Raw genomic sequence first — 26074 nt, forward strand, 5'->3', positions numbered from 1 at the left:
CATCACACACATCCATGCCCGAGGTAGGATTCGAACCTGCGACCGTATCAGCCGCGTGGTAGTGTCACTCCAAACACCAGTTAAATATGGAAGAGATAACGCTTCAACCACCTGAGAGCTTTCATATAGTGCACTGCTCAGACGGTTTAAATTATTTGTAAACGACGCTATACAGCTTCCGAAAGTGGTTCTCTGATTTTTAATCGTAATTCTGTGCAGTGGTCGAGACTAGTCGTCCGGCTGTAGATATTTAGTGCTACCTTTGAGTTGCAAGCAGATTATAAATTAAAGTCCCTACCGATGTTCTTCTGTCTATACGTAAAGTCAAATCTCAGGAACTACCTTAGCGATTTGGATACGGTTCACACCAATAGACTGATTCACGAGTAAGTTACTTGTACATAATTTGTTGCTGCTCTGCCAGATAAGTCATTTGACCATAAATATTTAGTGCTGTGCTAGCGAAGCCGGGACATGTCGGAAGTTGTGTTATAAACTTGAACCACTGTAATTCGAGCCATACATTTGACTCGGATTTGAAAGTACGAATTCCATCTTATTACTTTTACAGCATTTATGAAAACAAGTACATCAATGCTGGATGATGGATAGTCATTGCTGCAGATGAAAACCTATAAAAGCTGAATATGAAGGTTATCAAGCATATAGTACACTGTTAGTAGATGAGAAGAACTTTTTGAAAATAATTTTCCACACTGTGTTGCACGGATTTATTTTATTCCTTTATTTATTTCCGTTTCTTAAGTTTTTGTGTATGGGTATGCTTCTCCGTTCCTCTAAGTGCATTGTTTCCGCACTTCACGTTTACTACTTTCAAAGTAATGTGATCTAATTGCGTTGAGTGAACTGACTGCATTGCTGTTTAGCGTCTTATTAAAGTTCCTAATGCTTTATTAATGTTTTCCATTTTGTGCAAAAGTGTTGGTAGTAGTAGTGTGTCCCATTCCATTTGTGAAATACATGCCTTGAGTCGAGCCGTTTCGTCCCTGTTAGTTAAAGATGACTGGTCTCAATCCACTACATGGTCACACTGAGCGTTCTAGCACCCATCCATCGCTGTATAGTACCCTGTTCTATCCACTAGTTTGACATGCTGTGTATGAGCCCAAATGCCAAGATATGACACATCGAATACCCAGTAGTCGATCATTATGATCCATTCAAACACAGTCATAGCGAGCGCGTTAATGTCGACGAGGAATACTATATCTTAGTTTCGTATTTCTATTGAACTTGATACACATAGTCAAATAGGAGGAGCCTGATAATAGGTCTGAGTGAACGACGACGATCTGTATTGTTGAGAAATTACTGCTGCTACAATGTTCTGAGTATCTTCAAACTTTGTCTCCATTCAGACAGTACTCAAATTATCAGTTGTTATTTTGTACTGGCGGCCATTACAACTGCAGCAACAGGAAGGATAGTGAACAATGGAAATTTATTCACTGTGCATGTACGATACACTAGGAAATATCACATCGTTACATTTTTACATGACTAGACAGGGCAAAGAATGATCTTCACAGAGATGTCGAACACTCAAATGCATCTTCAGAATGAGGAACAAACGACGTTATTTTTCTCAGATAAAGGCTATGTATAGCGTTACTCCTACTAATTTCATGCGGTTGCACTTCGACAACAATCATTTGCATGTCCTAGTATGGCTCTAAAAATGGCTCTAAGCACTACGGGACTTAACATCTGAGGTCATCAGTCCCATAGACGTAGAGCTACTTAAACCTAACTAACCTAAGAACATCACACACATCCATGCCCGAGGCAGGATTCGAACCCGCGTCTGTAGCAGCAGCGCGGTTCCGGAATGAAGCGCGTAGAGCCTCTCGGCTACAGCGGCCGGCTGTCCTAGTATGCATTGTCTTTTTCTTTACAATATCATCCGTACAGCATTGGAACTTTGGACTGCCAGCAGCACCGTACGTGCTGTACGTGGCGAAAGGCTACTCATGAGAGCACGTCATCCGCGTGCCGAAGGCAAGTGAGCAGTGGTCGATCCCTGCCACTCTCAGTCACGTGGCAAAGGGGTGGACGCTACCGAAGGATGCAGAAAAGGTGAGGATGAATTGTATACACAAATAAAATTTCGCTTGTACCAATTTGATTTTTGTATTACGCATAACTGTACTATGTCCATTACTGTAGAAGTCCTAAGACCTGCTGTACTTTACAAAGATCAAAACTCTCTCTTCCTAGCGTATCAAAAAATCACTATCCTCGGATGGATGCCGACAACTGAGAAAAGCAGTCTTTAGAGTGGTGAAATCGTTTCGCACAATACTGTGTCACAGTGCATTCATTTATAAATGTAATGGAAACATGCCATTAAAGTACAGTTTGTTGCTCCACCCGCTGTGAAATGTACTCACCCAAAAATGTACGGGCTACGCTTAAGTAGTTCATGTAGTCGTCAGTCAAAGGAGCTCTGAGACTGAATGAGACCCATATGATTGGAGAGTGGCGCTCGGCAATTTTTTTACTCATTTTGTGCGACTTTTTTTTCACAAAATTGAAAAGAACACGTTGCGATTGTTAAGGGAAGGCAAACCAAAGAAAAAAAAATGTAACAGATCTACTAAAGAGAATAAGATTGTCCGTCTACTGCTGGAGTACTGTTGCGCGTTCTGGGATCCTTAACAAATGGGATTAATAGAGTACATCGAGAAAGTTGACCGAAGAGCAGGGCGTTTTGTGTTATTGCGAAATAGGACAGAGAGTGAACCGGATATGATACAGGATTTGGGGTGGACAACATTAAAACGAAGGCATTTTTCGTTGTGGCGGAATCTTCTCAAGAAATTTCAGTCATCATTTTTCTCCACCGAATGCGAAAATATTTTTTTGTCGCCGACCTACGTACGGAGAAATGATGATCATAATAAAATAAGGGAGAACAGAGCTCGCACTGAAAGATATAGGTGTTCTTTTTCGTGCGCAGTTCGAGAGTGGAATAATAGAGAATTGTTGTGAAGGTGGTTGGATGAACCCTCTGCCAGGCACTTAAATTTAATTTGCAGAGTATTCATGCTGATATAGATGTAGATACGTACAGGTGGTGACAAGTTTTCTCCTGCTATTGTCCATACTAATTTCCCCTCGAAGATGTAAACGAGTTTTGCCGGCCGTTGTGACCGCTACGGTCGCAGGTTCGAATCCTGCCTCGGGCATGGATGTGTGTGATGTCCCTAGGTTAGTTAGGTTTAAGTAGTTCTAAGTTCTAGGGGACTGATGACCACAGAGGTTAAGTTCCATAGCGCTCAGAGCCCTTTGAACCATTTTTGTAAACGAGTTTCAAAATCTGAAGTCCGGAAAGGTACTGCATTAAAAGACATAACGCTGCACTATACAAAGAACGTTCGGTGAGACACAGTGGTAGTTACAGAAATCCATCATCTGTACCTTCTGGCATTTCAAACATGTAAAGTGGCTCTTGGCCCGCGAGTAATTAAGGAAACTACGCCAATTTACCCATACACTAAGGCAAACGGTCTCTGGGCAGATTATACCGACATATGAATATTTTTTTCTTGTTTTTCTTGTATTATTGATGTTACTGTTACTCAATGTAATGAATTAATTATGCAGTGAGCCACTCATGTGAGAGAAAGGTGTATACTTTTAAAATACGAACTCATTGTGTTCCAAACCATGGAGAAATGGGATAACATTGCGATGTGATCTCTATTACTTGTCTGTCTTTCGCCTTCGGTCACTTCCTTTACTCATGGTTTTGATCTGTTAAGATGTACATATCATGAAAACAAATATAAATAATTATTTATTTCGTTCAACCAATGATGTTGCGTTATAATCTCTTTAATATGTTATTTCCAAAGTGGAAATGTAGCCCACTTGGCACATTTTTGTTACAGCGCCATTCTGGCCGCCGCACCGAGACATCTTTGAAAATGGTTCAAGTGGCTCTGAGCACTATGGGACTCAAGGGGCTCCGGAACGCCCTATACTTGCAATGTTAAAATAACGCTTATAAATTACATCTTTCCTCACAAAGTATTTGAGGTAGGAAGTTGAACTTTTTACAGATTATTTATTGGAATATGGGCTACAACTTAACACAGGGATTTTACAAAATTTTAGTTCAGTTATTAAAGATGATTTTTTTCAATTGTAATGAAAATTCACAACATTTTTTTGCAATTTTTTATTTATATATTCATAAATATACAGTTTTTTGGAAAAAGGCTGTGTTAAATTATGCAGAAGGTACTGTGTAACATTTACTGAAAGTTTGAAATAAATATGTTTGGAAGATCCTTAGAAAACATGTAATTAGTATGAGAAAATAAAAGTTTTGGGAATCGAGCGACAAAGATTGGATTAACTTTTTAGTGCATTCCAGGTCCATAGGATGGATTATCTTCATCCTCTGCAAGCTCCTCCTCCAGCTTCCTCTTGTTCCTCCTCCTGTTTACTCTTGCTTGTATTTCTAGACTCTTTACAGCCCTGTCTGCAGCCCGAAGGCGTTCCTTGTCTAAAGCAAGCATCGCTCGTTGTTGTGTTCGTAGATTTTGCTACCATTTCCTTCAGTTGCAGTTACTGCAACACTGTTCCAAAAGGTGGTCACGTATGAACACTTATCACATTTCAGTTGTATTTCACTAGCAAGTCCTACGTGCTTTATTATGGAGAGTTCCCGACCAACTTCACTACAATGAATACATCTTACACAGTTTGAAAAAATTCCTTTGAGAACCGACATATCAAATATTTCATTCACATCCGATTCGCCCATAAAACATTCATAGTTTTCACTCATTGAACCAAGCTTCTTCTGTGAAGTATTTTCTTTCCCACTTTGACTGCTACAGGCAGGTGTACTTGAGAGGTTAGGTTCACTCACTTGGTTATCGTCTTTATTGTTTACAGTAATAACACATACCTTTGGCTTTCCAACATTTCTCCCTTTCTTAAAAGCCTTCAGAGGATTTCTAATAACTTTACTTTTACTCATTATTATACTTCAACAAAACAGAAACTCAAGAAACAGAATTAATTACGAATATTTTCGAGATAACGACAGAGTAAATAAACATGAAACAATCGACAATCACACCAGCGATATATATTGAACCATCACAGGTTAGCCACAACACATACTTTATCTCACATCACTAAAATGTACCTGATGAACACGGACGTTAATAATAACACCATTTGACAGCAGTTTAACAGCGCCACAGTGGGTCACGCCCATGTAGAACACATTTCAAATAAAATTTAAAAATAGTTGTAGTCTTCGGAATTGGATAAATTATATATCTGTGAAAAGGTAATAGTCTGCAGATTCAGAAAACGCAAAAAAGTAAAATTTGAACTTTTCATGATTTTGAGCCTTTCCGGAGCCCCTTAACATCTGAGGTCATCAGTCACCTAGAACTTAGAACTACTTAAACCTAACCAACCTAAGGACATCACACACATCCATGCCCGTGGCAGGATTCGAACCTGCGACCGTAGCAGTCGCGCGGTTCTGTACTGAAGCGCCTAGAACCGCTCGGCCACCACGGCCGGCGACATCTTTGAATTTATTAACTGCTTACAACCTGAGTATCATTTGATTAAGAAAATCCGACTGGCCAGTGCACTTGAAATATTCCAAACCTTCAAGGACACGAAAATACGAAGCCATGCCAGTTATTCCTAGAAAATAATATTTTATGTCTTATCAATTTTAATCTGTAGACCTCTCGTCAATTCCACTCGGATAGTACTAACTAGGGTAAGTTAAAGGATCCGACAGGTGGCACCGCCAGGCAAGTAGGAAACTTCTGAATTTAGAATGGCAGGCCGGATCCGTGAAACATGGCTTTGGAACTAGCACGACGTTATGGCTGACAGGGGACTCTGCTGCTGTGTGGCCAGCTGTTAGGGAGGTAATATCGGTCACCATCGGCAACTTCCATCAAGCTTTGCTAAGATTATTCGTTCTCTCTGGCACACTGCAGGCGAGTGAACACCGTGCATATAAGGCACTTGCTTGTATCGCTCTGGTACCTCAGAATAGGAAAACGGGTTACACAAATTTGCCTCAGCAATAATTGGTTTCGGTTCCACAAATATTGTAACAGCGTCATTATTTGTCCTTTCCACTCATGTCAATACGGTTCGTAGCGTGAGAAGTGTTTCACAACAAATTTTTTTCTTTTTTGTATACCCAGGAAACATCAATGAAAGCAGCCAATAGAAAGTAGAGATTATTGTAACATGTGGGCAAGTGCGTACAGAGAGAATTGTTTCGGTGGCAGTAAGAGTGAGACGAGGCTCTCCGTGCTCCTCCTGTTACAACTGAGTGGAGCACACACGTACGCTCCCACGCATGCTCATGATGGGGGGAAGACGGAGTTGTAGGGCACCTTGCTAAACAGCCGCCTCGCCACATCCATGTCCGTCGCCGCCAGCGCCAACTCCATCGCCGGTTTCAGGTCCTCCACCAACAGGTCCATGATCTCATTCAAGAACTTGTTCATGTTGTCACTTGCAATAGAACACATAACAGTTACGAAAATAGTTTTCTGCTTATTTCGGTATACGGTCTTACAGCTTCAGTTATGACAACGTGTTCCTCTTGCACTGTTACTGGGTCTGTTTCTGACAAACGCGATTTAGGTGGCTGTACCATTTTCAACTGACATATTGTTGTGATCTTCCGTAAAAGGACTGATTTGGTACAGCTCTCTATGCTAGTCTGTCCTATGCAAGTCTCTCCATCTTCGCATTTTACTGCAACCAGTTCTTATCTGAACCTGCTTGAAACGTGCATGACCTGGTCTCCCTCAAAGGTTTCAGGAAACTAACTGAGAGGAGAGTTTAATGGAAGATGTGTGCAACCGCGCACAGAGGGAATTGTTCCTGTGGCAGTAAGAGTGACACGGGACCCTACATGCTTCACTCCATTGCTAAATTGATTAGGTTCCTTGCTGACTCAGGATGTTTCATATTAAACCATCCATTCTTTTAGTTGGGCAACCCATAAATTTGTTTTTCTCATTTTGAATCAGTATTTCCTTTTTAGCTATTCAATCTGTCCATATAATTTTGAAGTGTTCTTCTGTAGCTTCACATTTCAAAACTTTCTGTTCTCCTCTTGTGTGCACAGTTTGTTGTCCACGTTTCAATTCTGTGTTAAGGCTACAAGCATGGTACGTACCTTTAGACAAAGATTTCCTGGCATTTAAATACATAATAGATATTAACAAATTTCTCTTTGACAGTCTGATTTTTACACTACTGGCCATTAAAATTGCTACACCACGAAGATGACGTGCTACAGAAGCGAAATTTAACCGACAGGAAGAAGATGTTATGATATGCAAATGATTAGCTTTTCAAAGCATTCACACAATGATGGCGCTGGTGGTGACACCAACAACGTGCTGACATGAGGAAAGTTTCCAACCGATTTCTCACACTCAGACAGCAGTTGACCGGCGTTGCCTGGTGAAACGTTGTTGTGATGCCTCGTGTAAGAAGGAGAAATGCGTACCATCACCTTTCCGACTTTGATAAAGGTCGGATTGTAGCCAAGAGCGATTGCGGTTTATCGTATCGCGACATTGCTGCTCGCGTTGGTCGAGATCCAATGACAGTTAGCAGCATATGGAATCGGTGGGTACAGGAGGGTAATACGGAACGCCGTGCTGGATCCCAACGGCCTCGTATCACTAGCAGTCGAGATGACAGCCATCTTATCCTAATGGCTGTAACGGATCGTGCACCTACGTCTCGATCCCTGAGTCAACAGATGGGGACGTTTGCAAGACAACAACCATCAGCACGAACAGTTCGACGACGTTTGCAGCAGCATGGACTATCAGCTCAGAGACCATGGCTGCGGTTACCCTTGACACTGCATCACAGACAGGAGCGCCTGCGATGATGTATTCAACGACGAACCTGGGTGAACGAATGGCAAAACGTCATTTTTTCGGATGAATCAAGGTTCTATTTACAGCATCATGATGGTCGCATCCGTATTTGGTGACATCGCCGTGAACGAACATTGGATGCGTGTATTCGTCATCGCCATACTGGCGTATCACCCGGCGGCATGGTATGGTGTGCCATTGGTTACACGTCTCGGTCATCCCTTGTTCGCATGAGGGCACTTCGAACAGTGGACGTTACATATCACTTGCGTTAAGACTCTTGCACTTCGAACAGTGGACGCTACATATCACATGTGCTACGACCCATGCTTCTACCTTCCATTCGATCCCTGCGAAACACTTCATTTCAGCAGGATAATGCACGACCGCATGTTGCAGGTCCTTTACGGGCATTTCTGGATTCAGAAAATGTTGGACTGCTGCCCTGGCCACCACATTTTCCATATGTCTCACCAATTGAAAATGTCTGGTCAATGGTGATCGAGTAACTGGCTCGTCACAATACGCCAGTCACTACTCTTGATGAACTGTGGTGTCGTGTTGAAGCTCCATGGGCAGATGTACTTGTACACGCCATCCAGGCTCTGTTTGACTCAATGCCCAGGCGTATGAAGGCCGTTGTTACGGCCAGAAGTGGTCGTTCTGGGTACTGATTTCTCAGGATCTATGCACCCAAATTTCGTGAAAATGTAATCACATGTCGGTTCTAGTATAATATATTTGTACAATGAATACCCGTTTATCATCTGCATTTCTTCTTGGTGCAGTAATTTTAATGGCCAGTAGTGTATATTCTCTCGACTTTGATCACTGTCAGTAATTTTTTTGCCCAAATACCAGTGTTGCATTCCGTAATCTCATTTCCTCAGCATTGCCTGATTTAATTCGAGTCCGTTTCATTACACTTGTTTTAATTGTGTCACTGCTCATCTTATAACCTTTCTTCAAGTTATCATCCTTTCCATTCAATTGCTGTCTCACGTCATTTCCTGCCCCTCACACAATTACTCTGTCACCAGGGACAGTTTCTATCTCTTTGGTTTACTTAACTGCATGCAATTGTACGTAGGTATTAGGCCAAAAACTGTCGTACTCCCTTCTTAGCGACTACTTCTGTTTCATTTACTTTCACCCCTGTGACTGCAGTCTGTTTTCTCGACAATTTATTGATAACCTTTCGCTCTCTGTACTTCATCCGTACTTTTTTTCTGAAATTCAGACTGCGTATTCCACAAAATAATTGCTTACAGTCTTAATCTAAGTCTACAACTGAATTAAAGCAAATTTGCCCCTCTTCAGTCTAATACAGTATATGTCGGAGAGTCAGGATTTCTCAGCAAGCTACATCACATTCATACACTGGAGGCCTCTTAGTGACCATATGTTAGATTTCAAAATAATTCCGTAACTAGTGACTGTGGTAAACGGTTGAGGTGATAGGTCTTCTACAGTTATGTTTGACCACAATACAGAATGCGTCTATGCTTAAGGTTGCTGGATGCTCATCAGTCGACAGTCTGTTTAAGTAATATTCATTTGCCAGTAGCTGTCTTACGGATCAAGCAGGGTTGCACATGCTTGTACCGAGAGGGCGTTCGATGCAGTTGATGTCATTCCTCTTAAGCGTATCCTGTGCATGTGTACTGCAATTTTCCAACTTGTTTAAAATTGCATATATTGTATTGTAATATATGAAAGAGGCATTGTTGATTTTTGGTTCTTAATAGTGCTATACAGGGTGGTCCATTAATAGTGAACGGGCCAAATAACTCACGAAATAAGCATCAAACGAAAAAACTACAAAGAACCAAACTCGTCTAGCTTTAATAGCTTGAAGGGGAAACCAGATGGCGCTATGGTTGGCCCGCTAGATGGCGCTGCCATAAGTCAAACGGATATCAACTGCGTTTTTTTAAAAGTAGGAACCCCCATTTTTATTACATATTCGTGTAGTACGTAAAGAAAGATGAATGTTTCAGTTGGACCAATTTTTTCGCTTTGTGATAGATGGCGCTGTAATAGTCGCAAACGTATAAGTACGTGGTATCACGTAACATTCCTTAAGTGCGGACGGTATTTGCTTCGTGATACATTACCCGTGTTAAAATGAACAGTTTACCAATTGCGGAAAAGGGCGATATCGTATCCTGGACGACGTCTTCCATGTGCCCGGACCGTTCACCGAATAGTTACGTTATTTAAGGAAACAGGAAGTGTTCAGCCACATGTGCAACGTCAACGACGACCTGCAACAAATGATGATGCCCAAGTAGGTGTTTTAGTTGCTGCCGCACATCAGTAGCAGACAAATTGCGCGAGAATCTGGAATCTCAAAAACGTCGGTGTTGAGAATGCAGCATCAACATCGATTGCACCCGGACCATATTTCAATGCACCAGGAATTGCATGGCGTCGACTTATGAACGTCGTGTACAGTTCTGCCACTGGGCACAAGAGAAATTACGGGATGATGACAGATTTTTTGCACGCGTTCTATTAAGCGACGAAGCGTCATTCACCAACAGCGGTAACGTAAACCGGCATGATATGCACTATTGGTCAACGGAAAATCAACGATGGCTGCGACAAGTGGAACATCAGCGACCCTGGCGGGTTAATGTATGGTGCGGCATTATGGGAGGAAGGATAATTGGCCCCCATTTTTTCGATGACAATCGACATGGTGCAATGTATGCTGATTTCCTGCGCATTGTTCTACCGATGTTACTACAAGATGTTTCACTGCAGGACAGAATGGCGATGTACTTCCAACACGATGGATGTCCGGCACATAGCTCGCGTGCGGATGAAGCGGTATTGAATAGCATATTTCTTGACAGGTGGATTGGTCGTCGAAGCACCATACCATGGGTCCGGACGTTCACGGGATCTGACGGCCCCGGATTTCTTTCTGTGGGGAATGTTGAAGGATAATTGTTATCGTGATCCACCGATAACACCTGACAACATGCGTCAGCGCATTGTCAATGCATGTGCGAACATAACGGAAGGCGAACTGCCCGCTGTTGAGAGGAATGTCGTAACACGTATTGCGAAATGCATTGAGGTTGACGGACATCATTTTGAGCATTTATTGCATTAATGTGGTATTTACAGGTAATCACGCTGTAACAGCATGCCTGCTCAGAAATGATAAGTTCACAATGGTACATGTATCACATTGGAACAACCGAAAGAAAATGTTCAAACGTACCTACGTTCTGTATTATAATTTTAAAAAAACCTACCTGCTACCAAGTGTTCGTCTAAAATTGTGAGCCTAATGTTTGTGACTATTACAGTGCCATCTATTACAAAGCGAAAGAAGTGGTCCATCTAAAACATTCATCTTTCTTTACGTACTACACGAATATGTAGTAAAAAATGGAGGTCCGTATTTTAAAAAAAAACGCAGTTCATATCCGTTTGACCTATGACAGGGCCATCTAGCGGGCCAACTATAGCGCCATCTTGTTTCCCCCTTCAAGCTAGACGAGTTTCGTTCATTGTAGCTTTTTTCGTTTGATGCTTATTTCGTGAGATATTTGGCTCGGTCACTATCAATAGACCACCCTGTGTATATGCTGAGTACTATACTAGGTTTGACTACCCACCACACACCACATAGGATTCTAATTATATTTACAGCTCATACAGTACACAGTGATGCAAACAGAAACGCTGCAGATGATGTTCCACAATTGGCGCCGTGCTCTGCGACATCATTTACGAGTACGGCGCTGTTATTCCGTTACCTGTTGGACAGTCACTTGCTTTTCAAACGAAGACTGTACTGGATAGTGTCAATTTTTTACAATTAACGTGACAGGTGCAGCAAGGATATTTAATACTAATAAACCATTGCAGTTAACAATAAACATAAAGATATTAAACATGGTGCCATTACAGCTTATTTTCCAGTAATCAGAAACCATAAGAAACGTAGCAGTACAGACAGTTTTGTTTGTGTGATTAGTTTCTGCAGTAGAGATCAACTCTACCCACACAGTGGAGTCAGCACGTGGGATGCGATACAGTAATGCGACGTCGCAATTGAGTGAATTGGTCATTTTCTGTCTCACGTCATCAATTCATTATGAAGGACGTTTGCTCTTAGGTACCTCTGTGGCAATTTAGATAATGAATTCGCGTTTTACTAAAGTACATTACTTTTAAGTGATTACGAATTGGAAGTGAAGTAAGTTATTCCTTTAGGTGGTCGATCGTATATTGTGCTGATATAATACCTAGCGTATCTCTTTCAGAAAACGGTATTACACTTATGTTTTAATATTATTTTAACACAGTTGTAAAAAATAATTTCATCAATAACTTTTGCACGCTTACCCAGCAACTTGTCACCATTGAACAGGTTGTCAAACTGTATGTAGATCTTTCCTACATCCATCTTGACTGTGAAGTTCTTGATATCCCAGTACACTTCTCCTTATCGCTCCAAAGGCTCTCCCCACATCTCCATATCAGCTTCCAAACCAACTGCAAGATAATGATGTAGTTACATAGAATCCGAAATCTCCAGTTGCATGAGCAGAAGTGTTGTCCTCTGTGACTGCTAACAGTGACCCACGGACAGTTTTCACTATATCTTAGTCGTTCAATGCACATCTGTAAGTATCAACATCTAGATAGTTTCCTACAGTTAATCATATGAATAGTGTTCTTGAAATGGCATGTACGAAGTCTTTCGACGTTAGTAAGTAGCTGAACACATTTTTTAAAATTTTTTCTTGAGAGAGAATCATTACATGCAGCTTAGAAGGCGTGAAAAATTTTCCCCAGGGTATATAAAATATATGATGTGAAGAGACAAGCGGTCGATAGCATTAAATTAGTATTAAATTTAGTAAGGCAAATCTGGCAGCAAATTCACCTGGGGGAAATATATCACAGACATTCTCAAATACTTAACGAAACATTTATTTGCAATGCAAAAATTATCATGAACTGGTGATTTAAAAATTAAAAAGTGGGCATTCTGTGCTGATTAAAATTTCTTGGTGATTAACCGCAGGCGAATTTGGGCAGCTCTTCAATCTAAAATAACGTTTTTTGAAGTCGAGTTCGAACTGTTGTGGTGTGAACTCGAAACGTGCTACACAAAAGCTGGTTATACCAAGTGGCATAATAGTATGCCTATTCTTTAATGAATGTGTTCGTTAATAGTACCTTCCATCTCAAACCCAGACCTCAATAAGTAGAAACAATACTACTCGTAGGAATAAATTCAGTCTATATTAGGATATAAAGGAGGTTCACAAAGTAAAAGATGGTTTCCATGACTCAGGGGCACACATTTTCAGTAACTGGGTAGGGACGATAGTAAATTACTGTATCACTCTGCACTGAAAGTTTTATTAGTGGCCAACTCCTTGTATTTCCAAAACGGAAGTCAAATGAAGAATAATTGTTGAGTAGATGTTCCATAATGAAATATCTGTGTAATATATGATTCCTGAATGTTTTAATTGCGGTGGTATCTAAGTACTGTGCGTTACATTTCTTTACCTGTTTTTCCCTAATTTCCTTATCTGATTTTCCCTCTTTCTGACGACTATTTTATTCTGTTGTGGACGAAATTTACTTCGAGCTTATCCTTGAAAATCACTTCGCTGTGGACTTGTGGAATGAAAATCAAATCTAAACACACATATTCTTTCATTATCTGGTATATTCCGTGGAATAAAAATCAAATCTTTGCACACACATTCTCTCATTTTCTGGTATATTCCACGTCCACGAAGCTCTCATTACTTTCCGATCTGTGAACAACATGACTGATCTAATCCATGGCAGATGAGGACAAAATCAGTGCCCCTCATACAAATACATTGTCGTAAACGGTTTACCATACATCTAAATGTCGTTAATTACTTCGTATCACCTATGTGAATGTCCAGTTCCTTAGCTGAAGGGTCAGTGCGACGCAAAGTCATGCAAGGTGCCCGGGTTCGATTTCCAGCCGTGTCGGATATTTTCTTGGCATGGGGACTGGGTGTTGTGTTGCCTTCGTAATAATATCATCCTCATCGACATGCCAGTCGCCTAAGTGACGTCAACTAAAAAGATATGCAACAAGAATCCCGGGTGCCCCCAGGTGGGTCTCCCAGACTAGCTACATGCGTTACGATTTTATCTATCTGAATAAAGTTCTTTGGGCACTAGGTTGTGTCATTATGAAACTAAATCTACTATGAAAACCGACGTTTCCACCACCTTTACAAAGGTAGTCTTCGGGGTGAGTAAATTTCACACGTATCTGTTGCAAAAAGGTAAACTTAGAGGGATGCACTCCAAATTGAATGGTGCATTCGATAAGATTTGCAAATTGAAATCTAGGGTGGTGGGGATCGTACTGTTCATCGATAGCTGCTCTGTGTTCCGGAAGCCACTTATTCGGAAGCAACATATACCTTTCGTCTTGCATAATTGCGTCCACATACCATCGAAAATTGTAGCCCACATAAGTCACCCATTTCCAGCACCTGCTTCTCATTCCGGAGCACCTTGGGACCCCTACCATAAAACTGCGGCTAAATATCTCTCACACTGAATGAGATTTTCACTCTGCAGCGGAGTGTACGCTGATATGAAACTTCCTGGCAGATTAAAACTACATGCCGGACCGAGAGTCGAGCTCGGCACCTTTGCCTTTCGCGGGCAAGTGCTCTACCAACATTTTTTTTTTTTTTTAATCTCATTTTGTTCGCTTTGGTTCGTTGCATCTGCTTGGGGCGGACGTCGTAAGAAATCTATTTATGTTCGTTGTTGATCGATTAACTCAGTTTTTTTATTACAGAGGGCTGCTAACCCTCTGACCGAACATGCTGAGCTACCGTACCGGCTATATTTCACAGAAGCTCTTCTGCGAATCTTGCAGAACTGGCACTCCTGAAAGAAAGGATACTGCGGAGACATGGCTTAGCCACAGTCTGGGAGATGTTTCCAGAATGAGATTTTCACTCTGCAGCGGAGTGTGTGCTGATATGAAACTTCCTGGCAGATTAAAACTGTGTGCTGGACCGAGACTCGAACTCGTGACCTTTGCCTTTCGCGGGCAAGTGCTCTACCAACTTTGCTACCCAAGCACGACTCACGCCCCGTCCTTACAGCTTTACTTCTGCCAGAAGTAAAGCTGACAGAAGTAAAGCTGTCAGGACGGGGCGTGAGTAATGCTTGGGTAGCTCAGTTCTCAGTTGGTAGAGCACTTGCCCGCGAAAGGCAAAGGTCCCCAGTTCGAGTCTCGGTCCGGCACACAGTTTTAATCTGCCAGGAAGTTTCATCTCTCACACTAACCCGCGATCTACGATTCCTGTTGCATCGCTATGACTTTATTCCACCTGCGATTAATCTCCACGCCTTATCCATTCATACGTTGAATCTTCGGCCACCTCCCACTTAACAACCACAAATCCACCCTGACATATCTTTTTGCTCACAGCCGTAGTCAAGTATGATTCATCTTAGCCTTACGCCTTCATTTTTGGCCACATCTGCAGCCTCTTTTCCTCCACAACCACTGTTACTTTCCTCTTGTGGACCCACTGAAAACGAAGTCGTTCCATTTTGCATTAGGAACAACGTGGTTCTCAGCCATCGTTGAATCATAGAAGGACATAAAGAAACGTATCTTGTATTTATAGTCGTCCTAGAGATTCATTTTATATTAGAACGATTATTTTCAAACACTAAATATCTACATAAAGTTTTTCGTTGTCACCACGTTACACATGTAGATTCTATTACAAAGAACGTTATTATTCCTCGCTGTAAGCGCCCATTACTAAATTCGAAATAATAAAAAAGAAAAAGATAGTATCTGATCATATGATTTGACCCAGAGGGCACACCGGAAGAGAAGCAAGTGACTCGTTCCATTGTTTGCTAAACTCTAATTATTACATCGGTTGACTGTCGCAAGACATACCATCTATTACGAATATACCCTCCTTTTTCAACATATGTATACAGAACTCGAAATGCCGTTCTCGCTTATCATCTTCTACAGTTTACTGACTTCCAAGTCCCTCTCTTGGCGACTCCTCAAGCCCACAGCTTCCTTGGCAACTCTCACCTAATTTTCCAGGTGACCATCCTCATTAACTTCTTCTCTCTCGGATGAACCTCCTTTCCTTCTTTGACCATCTGTTGTTATCTGTTTGCTATTGTCGTCTATTTTTACGCACCGTCTCAACATAGAAACATCCATTCAATTATAAACTGATCCTTTCAGTTATAATTAGTGCTTCTGAAGGATACATGTAAAGCACCCAATTGAAGTTTCCATTATGGTCTCATCCACTCTAACATTTTTTCCTGCTTTCTTCATTTCCGATCCGGTGTAATTCTAAGATCAATTCGTCTCGAATATCCATTTTTACTGAATGCAGTTGATCTTTCCCACTTATCCCTTTTTCCCAAACGTCTCTCCTATTGCTCTGCGTGCATTGATTTTTAAATGTGATTTGGTTTCTCTCAATGTTCGAGTTTCATTGTTGGATATCACGCTTCCCTTGATGTATTATTTTATTTTATAATTTCTACGGTATTTCTATCCACATATACACTTACACTTAGATATTTAAATAACGTCTCAAAACCCTATATTAAAACCATTAAATCCAATAATCGAAGATGTACTAGCTCGGTGGAGGTGGTTATGTGTTATCAGGGGAATCCCAAATTAGCAGAGGGCTTCAGAGGTTTGTGCGCCTCGCTCGTATTGTCTTTAAAACTAACCAGGATGAAGTATTACAGATTTAGAGAAGTAGATGTAACCTAATACGGATGTCCGTGGGAGTTCGTAACAATTCTCTGTCCTTTAAGCTGATAACTGGGTGATAATTGCCGAAGATAATGTCAACTGGGGGCTTAACTGTCCGAATAGATGGAGGCGAGGACAAGAGAAGGCAGTTAGTCCCTCCTGGATTCTAGGTACTGGCGTTATATTCATTAATGTATTATTATTACGCGCTACGAATGATCCACCAGTTAACTGTTGTTGTTGTTGTTGTTGTTGTGGTCTTCAGTCCTGACACTGGTTTGATGCAGCTCTCCATGCTACTCTATCCTGCGCAAGCGTCTTCATCTCCCAGTACCTACCTCAACCTACATCCTTCTGAATCTGCTTAGTATATTCATCTCTTGGTCCCCCTCTACGATTTTTATCCTCCACGCTGCACTCCAATACTAAATTGGTGATCCCTTGATGCCTCAGACCATGTCCTACCAACCGATCCCTTCTTCTAGTCAAATTGTGCCACAAACTTCTGTTCTCCTAAATCCTATTCAATACTTCCTCATTAGTTATGTGACCTACCCATCCAATTTTCAGCATTCTTCTATAGCACCACATTTCAAAAGCTTCTATTCTCTTCTAGTCCAAACTATTTGTCGTTCATGTTTCACTTCCATACATGGCTACACACCATACAAATACTTTCAGAAACGACTTCCTGACACTTAAATCTATATTCGATGTTAACAAATTTCTCTTCTTCAGAAATGCTTTCCTTGCCATTGCCAGTCTACATTTTATATTCTCTCTACTTCGACCGTCATCAGTTATTTTGCTCCCCAAATAGCAAAACTCCTTTACTACGTTGAATGTCTCATTACCTAATCTAATTCCCTCAGCATCACCCGACATAATTCGACTACATTCCATTATTCTCGTTTTGCTTTTGTTGATGTTCATCTTATATCCTCCTTTCAACACACTATCCATTCCGTTCAACTGCTCTTCCCAAGTCCTTTGCTGTCTCTGACAGAATTACAACGTCATCGGCGAACCTCTAAGTTTTTATTTCTTCTCCATGGATTTTAATACCTACTCCGAATTTTTCTTTTGTTTCCTTCACTGCTTGCTCAATATACAGATTGAATAACATCGGGGAGAGACTACAACGCTGTCTCACTCCCTTCCCAACCACTGCTTCCCTTTCATGCCTCTCGACTCTTATAACTGCCATCTGGTTTCTATACAAATTGTGAATAGCCTTTCGCCCCCTGTGTTTTACCCCTGCCACCTTCAGAATTTGAGAGAGAGTATTCCAGTCAACATTGTCAAAAGCTTTCTCTAAGTCTACAAATGCTAGAAATGTAGGATTGCCCTTCCTTAATCTACCTACTAAGATAAGTCGTTGGGTCAGTATTGCTTCACGTATTAAAACATTTCTACGGAATCCAAACTGATGTTCCCCTAGGTCGGCTTCTACTAGTTTTTCCATTCGCCTGTAAGGAATTCGCGTTAGTATTATGCAGCTGTGACTATTAAACTGATAGTTCGGTAATTTTCACATCTGTCAAAACACCTGCTTTCTTTGGGATTGGAAATATTATATTCTTTTTGAAGTCTGAGGATATTTCGCCTGTTTCATACATCTTGCTCACCAGATGGTAGAGTTTTGTCAGGACTGGCTCTCCCAAGGCCGTCAGTAGTTCTAATGGAATGTTGTCTACTCCGGGGGCCTTGTTTCGACTCAGGTCTTTCAGTGCTCTGTCAAATTCTTCACGCAGTATCGTATCTCCCATTTCATCTTCATCTACATGGTCTTCCATTTCCAGAATATTGTCTTCAAGTACATCGCCCTTGTATAGGCTCTGTATATACTCCCTCAACCTTTCTGCTGTCCCTTCTTTGCTTAGAACTGGGTTTCCATCTGAGCTCTTGGTGATCATGCAAGTGGTTCTCTTATCTCCAAAGGTCTCTTTAATTTTCCTGTAGGCAGTATCTATCTTAACCCTAGTGAGATAAGCCTCTACATCCTTACATTTGTCCTCTAGCCATCCCTGCTTAGCCATTTGGCATTTCCTGTCGATCTCATTTTTGAGACGATTGTATTCCTTTTTGCCTGCTTCATGTACTGGATTTTTATGTTTTGTACTTTCATCAATTAAATTCAGTATTTCTTCTGTCACCCAAGGAATTCTACTAGCCCTGGTCTTTTTACCTACTTGATCCTATGCTGCCTTCACTACTTCATCCCTCAGAGCTACCCATTCTTCTTCTACTGTATTTCCTTCCCCAATTCGTGTCATTTGTTCCCTTATGCTCTCTCTGAAGCTCTGTACAACCTCTGGTTTAGTCAGTTTATCCAAGTCCCATCTCCTTAAATTCCCACTTTTTTGCAGGTTCTTCAGTTTTAATCTATAGATCATAACCAATAGATTGTGGTCAGAGTCCACATCTGCCCCTGGAAATGTCTTACAATTTAAAACCTGGTTCCTAAATCTCTGTCTTACCATTATATAATCTACCTGAAACCTGTCATAATCTTCAGGCTTCTTCCATGTATACAACCCTCTTTTATGATTCTTGAACCAAATGTATGCTATGATTAAGATGTGCTCTGTGCAAAAGTCTACCAGGCGGCTTCATCTTTCATTTTTAGCCAGAATCCACATTCACCTACTACGTTTCCTGTTCTCCATTTTCATACTACCGAATTTCAGTCACCCGTGACTATTACATTTTCGTCACCCTCCACTATCTCAATAATTTCTTTTATTTCATCATACATTTCTTCAATTTCTTCGTCATCTGGAGAACTAGTTGGCATGTAAACTTGTACTACTGTATTAGCCGTGAGCTTCGTATCTGTCTTTGCCACAATAATGCGCTCACTATGCTGTTTGTAGTAGCGTACCCGCATTCCTATTTTCCTATTCATTATTAAACTTACTCCTGCATTACCCCTGTTTTATTTTGTGTTTATAACCCTGTAGTCACCTGACCAGAAGTCTTGTTCCTCCTGCCACCGAACTTCTCTAATTCCCACTATATCTAACTTTAACGTATCCATTTCCCTTTCTAAATTTTCTAACCTACCCGCCCGATTAAGGGATCTGACATTCCAAACCCCGATCCGTAGAACGCCGTTTTCTTTCCCCTGATAACGACATCCTCTTGAGTGTCCCCGCCCGGAGATCCGGATGGGGGACTATCTTACCTCCGGAATATTTTACAGAAGAGGACGCCATCATCATTTAACCATACAGTAAAGCTGCATGCCCTGGGGAAGAATTACGGCCATCGTTTCCCCTTGCTTTCAGCTGTTCGCAGTACCAGCGCAGCAAGGCCGTTTTGGTTAGTGTTACAAGGCCAGATCAGTCAATCATCCAGACTGTTGCCCTTGCAACTACTGAAAAGGCTGCTGCCCCTCTTCAGGAACCACACGTTTGTCTGTCCGCTCAACAGATGCCCCTCCGTTGTGGTTGCACCTACAGTACGGCTATCTGTATCGCTGAGGCACGCAAGCCTCCCCACCAACGGCAAGGTCCATGGTTCATGGGTGGCGGGGGGGGGGGGGGGGGGGGGGGGGGGGGACGACGACGACGACCAGTTAACTATCTTCTACAATTAAGATGGATGCGAGCCAGTGAAGAAGAATGTTTAAAAAGACCCCTCAGCCTTTGTTCCGTCGTTGTTTCGTTCAAAAAGCCGTATCGAGCCGCAGAAGAGGATCGATCCCATATTTCTCCTCCCAGGTTTCTAACGCAAAATAAATGCAGCAGAACAAAGACGCCTCCATCAGCCACCTCCAGTTCCTTGGAGGTCAGTCCCCAGCACCCTCCCCCCCCCCCCACCCCCCACTTGCTGCACAATGGAAGCAGTAGTTTACCATTTAACTGTGAACAATGAGGACAAGTACTAGATTTAATATATTCTACTTTCAAACTGCTATTCTGCATCTTTAGTTGTATCAGTATTAAACACACACAAGAATTAAATGAATGCCGTAAATCCATAATGTCATACGGTGTGAAAATTTGTAAGCGAACGAAATGTTGCAGATGGTATGAAAATCGAATAAGACTTTTTAAAGTTTATTTCAACTAACTCCAGTTTTAGGGATATTAGTCTGACATATTTTAAGAGTGTCTCTGTTGCTCTTCAAAAGGATTGTCTCAATCCTTTTCCCATATTTTTTCTGTTTCACATTTTTTTATTTTGAATTTCAATAAATACACTCCTGGAAATTGAAATAAGAACACCGTGAATTCATTGTCCCAGGAAGGGGAAACTTTATTGACACATTCCTGGGGTCAGATACATCACATGATCACACTGACAGAACCACAGGCACATAGACACAAGCAACAGAGCATGCACAATGTCGGCACTAGTACAGTGTATATCCACCTTTCGCAGCAATGCAGGCTGCTATTCTCCCATGGAGACGATCGTAGAGATGCTGGATGTAGTCCTGTGGAACGGCTTGCCATGCCATTTCCACCTGGCGCCTCAGTTGGACCAGCGTTCGTGCTGGACGTGCAGACCGCGTGAGACGACGCTTCATCCAGTCCCAAACATGCTCAATGGGGGACAGATCCGGAGATCTTGCTGGCCAGGGTAGTTGACTTACACCTTCTAGAGCACGTTGGGTGGCACGGGATACATGCGGACGTGCATTGTCCTGTTGGAACAGCAAGTTCCCTTGCCGGTCTAGGAATGGTAGAACGATGGGTTCGATGGCGGTTTGGATGTACCGTGCACTATTCAGTGTCCCCTCGACGATCACCAGTGGTGTACGGCCAGTGTAGGAGATCGCTCCCCACACCATGATGCCGGGTGTTCGCCCTGTGTGCCTCGGTCGTATGCAGTCCTGATTGTGGCGCTCACCTGCACGGCGCCAAACACGCATACGACCATCATTGGCACCAAGGCAGAAGCGACTCTCATCGCTGAAGACGACACGTCTCCATTCGTCCCTCCATTCACGCCTGTCGCGACACCACTGGAGGCGGGCTGCACGATGTTGGGGCGTGAGCGGAAGACGGCCTAACGGTGTGCGGGACCGTAGCCCAGCTTCATGGAGACGGTTGCGAATGGTCCTCGCCGATACCCCAGGAGCAACAGTGTCCCTAATTTGCTGGGAAGTGGCGGTGCGGTCCCCTACGGCACTGCGTAGGATCCTACGGTCTTGGCGGGCATCCGTGCGTCGCTGCGGTCCGGTCCCAGGTCGACGGGCACGTGCACCTTCCGCCGACCACTGGCGACAACATCGATGTACTGTGGAGACCTCACGCCCCACGTGTTGAGCAATTCGGCGGTACGTCCACCCGGCCTCCGCATGCCCACGATACGCCCTCGCTCAAAGTCCGTCAACTGCACATACGGTTCACGTCCACGCTGTCGCGGCATGCTACCAGTGTTAAAGACTGCGATGGAGCTCCGTATGCCACGGCAAACAGGCTGACACTGACGGCAGCGGTGCACAATGCTGCGCAGCTAGCGCCATTCGACGGCCAACACCGCGGTTCCTGGTGTGTCCGCTGTGCCGTGCGTGTGATCATTGCTTGTACAGCCCTCTCGCAGTGTCCGGAGCAAGTATGGTGGGTCTGACACACCGGTGTGAATGTGTTCTTTTTTCCATTTCCAGGAGTGTTTTAATGGAACTATGTGGCCTTTTTTGTGAATATCGTTTCACACCTCAATGGATACCCTGCATTTAATAATCTGAGGTTATAATCGTTGAATGAAAAATGTGGCATCCATATTAACAACACACAACGACCAAATTTTCGCATATTATTTGAATGTGGTTGCAGTTTAGGTGTCACAGTGATCTACCATTCATGCAGTAAGTAGATATCTATGAATAATCGTTTGAGGTACAATATGGTTAGCACTCCTTTTAAAATCTACTCATTGGATAAGACAATTTTTAAAAGTCATCAGATCAGTCGTAGCAATACTAGCCATTTGTAGAATCGTTTGGAAAAAATTCTGTTGACGCCCGTGATTTATATTAGAAGGTCGTAACGAATAACTTGATTCGATCCACAATACTGCATGTTAAATATTACTCCATATTTATTTACAAAATTAAACTGTCATATTTGATCAGTTTAAAATTATGAAAGAACTACGGGGCGAATATGTTATCATGGAAGTATTGCCGCTAGCGAAGAATTATCGTTTGTAAAACAATGGAGCTTGGTAGACTTGAGATAATGGACAATTTCGTTTCACCCGTCAACAAGAACGTGTGTGCATAATATTCCTGGCCGAATGCCGAATATTGCGATGAGCACGCTAAGCTTGGCCTGTTAACCTCGTCCAAGGTGGTTACAAAAGTTATTCTGTGTTATTTTCATGGGTGATAGCTTGCCAGTAATTCCGAAAATAAGGTGCAAACTGCACTTACTTCATAACGTAATATTGTCTTGTAGAGCTTTAGTTAGGGCCTTGCTTGTTTGTGAAAGTAATGCATCCAATTATAATCAATACTTTTGAAGAAGTTGTGTTCGATCTTGCTACTTCGATGCTGTTTATAAAATGGTTAATAGTGTGATATATAATTAAGTAAGAACTATTGCTGTTAGTGACACATGTGAGCAAATTTTGAAGGTTTCCAAATTGCTCATCAGCATTGATGTGACTTATATAAGCTCTTTTTCCTAGTATTATACATTCAGCAGCTTATTGTTATTGTCAGGCGCTTCACACTAACAGAGACAGGGCTGAGCCATAACTGTGTGCTCAAATTGATTATTATGAATGTGTTGTATCACTTATATCCATCTGTCTGAATACTGCGTGCTAAGCTGACACATTTCTGTAAACATATGTGTTTCTTCTCCTTGCATTCGCTGCTATCTAGGTGCAGTGATTGGGATGGGTTATGTGAGCTGCTACAATGCTATTCATTGTCGTATTAGAAAACTCAGCAATACTTTGTGTGTCATTTGTGTTTCATTTTGAGCCAAGCCTTTTTGAAGTATTTATAGCAGTTTCATAAATATTTTGGAGGGAAATTCCTTAATTAATTTCTACACAAAATAAGTAAATTCTATATGAGACAAGTAACAAGGGAATTTCATAATCCTGTCATTATTTCACGTGGACTGTCGACAAACAAAGAATCGTTATAGTATCTGTAAAATGTATAACGTACTTCTAAAACGGAATGCTAAAGGCATTTGATACAAGCTGTGATGTAATGTTTGCGTTGGGTTGTCGATGGTTACTTAGCAGATTTTATAGATTCTAATATGATTCATTGAGCCCTCTTCTTACCTATTCACAGTGAGACAATGACCTCGGCTGAATCAAATCCGGTTACGGAATTCTAAAATGTTTATTTGATGGAGTCGTATGTCGCATAAAATGTTAAGGCACATTATCAATCGGTCAGTATGCGATGATATACCATTTCCTTCCTACATCCTTTCTTGTTCCATTGTCAACAGACAAGGCAGCCTATTGTTAATCTCGAGCACGAGAAATCGAAGTGAGGTATGTGTGAGAGGCCTTATCATCTATGAGATAAATTTTGCGGCAACACTTTCACCTGCAGGACTGATTTGGTAGAAACAATCATAATGAGGAGAGGTCAGTGTGTCCTGCGTTGATTATGTGTAACCATCGGAAGCCATATTTGGCTAGTGTATTTAACACATTACGAGGCAAACTATTGTAAACTTAGAGAAAGCCATCACACTAGAATTTTAACGGATGAAGTTAGATGCTGCCACATAGAGCAATTACTTTATTCTGCGCGCGTGGCTGCAAACAAATAAACTTACCGGTGGTGATATTGCAGGCGCCACTTCCCTTGATGGGCAGGACCAGAACCTTGCCGTCCCCCTTGTATGTACCGATCATGTACATGGGATCATCAACACGCAAGTGTGTCTTTATGTGGTAGCTGCCGGGCACCATTCTGCAATGAGAGAAAGTACTTTTATCGTGCTCCCACCAGATTGAGCTACATGCGGGTTGTTACGACACGTTCCTCTAATAGGGATGGAAAATAATTTTCGTACTGTTGTAAGTTCGACAGATTGCCATGAGTAATTTAGTTAATTGCCTATGAGTAGTTAGGATCTAGGATCTTGTAGTCAGCAAAGAATGGTGGGTGAGGGGGAAGGTATGTTAGGGGGGAGTTGGGGGGAGGAAGGGGGTGATGCACTTGAAGATTGATTCGCTGCCACAGAGTCAACAGGTATCACGATATGTGGTTTTGTCTTTAGACTATTACTAAACTTGGTCTGTCTGATGAGACTGGATACGAGTGAAGTTCACAGGCGCCCTCCACCCTCCTGCTCATTGCTTGGTGAGCCCCTACTCGTTAGCTCGATATAGGGCAATGATGTGGAACGAGCCAATCTACAGGAATTTTTACGCAATTAATATTTAAATAGAACAACATGTGAGAATTTACACGTACGCTTATGTAACAGACAATACGGTTAAGTTTGCTGAAAGTAGTAGGTACGTAATTATTTTGATCTAAGTAAGTTGCACTCCTATAAAAATCCATTATTCTAGAGAATTCTTCCAGTCTTATATCTGATTCAGCTGTTCTATGTATCTTGTATTTCAGATTATCCAGCAAAGTACTAGACGATTTTGGTAGTACAATTAAGGCAGTTTTTCGATTTAGTCATTTTTATGAACAATATTGCTATGTTGAATTATATTTCAGGGTGTCGTTAATTCTTCTGATCTGCCATGGAATAACTGTGGTGCTATTCCTTCATCGTTTTTAATGTTTACTTTAGTGGAAAAACTGCAGTCACAATTTATATGTTAATTTACATGCACATATATAATCCTGGACATGTATATAAAAAAAAGAAAAATGGCGCTCCATTTCAAATAGTAAAACAACAAACCTCTAACTATATTTCCTATTTGAAAGAAGGAAGTCTTTATATACTATATGGGTTCTTGCTATTTACTGGAGGCACTGTCGGATTTCTTCATTGCTATTGTCAATGATATTAGGTGCCCAAAGATAAATGCAAGTAACTTGCACCTTACTCGTGGTGCATGTAGATGGGGAGTGATGCTGAAATCTCTGATGTTTTATCCCACATGGGAGCTTCTCATTCTAGAATATCAAGTAATTCGTGATTTAAATCATTGGTAGAACCAAATCACGTATGATACGTTGCAATACAGAAATTTAATGAACTTAAAGGGTGATGAGGAAATCGAGATACTAGCTATTTGGTTTGACGTGACACAGTGAACATGCAACAAAGACTTACGCAATGTGCTGACTATGACGTCGCATCATTGACAATATGTTGAAACTGAAACAACAGATATATACTAAGATGGTATCTGTTCTTTCGGACATCTCCGAAAGAAC

The 26074-nt window shown here is 41.7% G+C and overlaps 1 protein-coding gene across 1 annotated transcript; it reads right to left on the reverse strand.

The window, feature by feature from the left end:
- Window positions 1–6383: 6383 nt before the first annotated feature.
- LOC124594260 (protein takeout-like) lies at window positions 6384–24636 on the reverse strand. The gene is made up of 3 exons (XM_047132624.1): window positions 24501–24636; window positions 9505–9592; window positions 6384–6537 (listed from the first exon to the last, which is right to left on the reverse strand). Exons 1-3 carry the CDS (start codon window positions 24634–24636, stop codon window positions 6384–6386), a joined length of 378 nt encoding a protein of 125 aa, XP_046988580.1.
- Between the last annotated feature and the right edge of the window lie 1438 nt (window positions 24637–26074).

Source organism: Schistocerca americana, chromosome 2 (genome assembly GCF_021461395.2).
Source record: "Schistocerca americana isolate TAMUIC-IGC-003095 chromosome 2, iqSchAmer2.1, whole genome shotgun sequence".
NCBI classification, from domain to species: domain Eukaryota; kingdom Metazoa; phylum Arthropoda; class Insecta; order Orthoptera; family Acrididae; genus Schistocerca; species Schistocerca americana.

What these genes read in the sequence shown, in the direction of transcription:
- LOC124594260 (XM_047132624.1), bottom strand. Translation starts at nt 24,636, where the DNA reads ATGGTGCCCGGCAGCTACCACATAAAGACACACTTGCGTGTTGATGAT. An exon ending in CGCCTGCAATATCACCACCG is followed by an intron (nt 9,593 to 24,500) that starts GTAAGTTTATTT and finishes GGAAAATTGCAG; the next exon opens with TACACATGCACAGGATACGC. An exon ending in TGTGCAACCCTGCTTGATCC is followed by an intron (nt 6,538 to 9,504) that starts GTAAGACAGCTA and finishes TTCTATTGCAAG; the next exon opens with TGACAACATGAACAAGTTCT.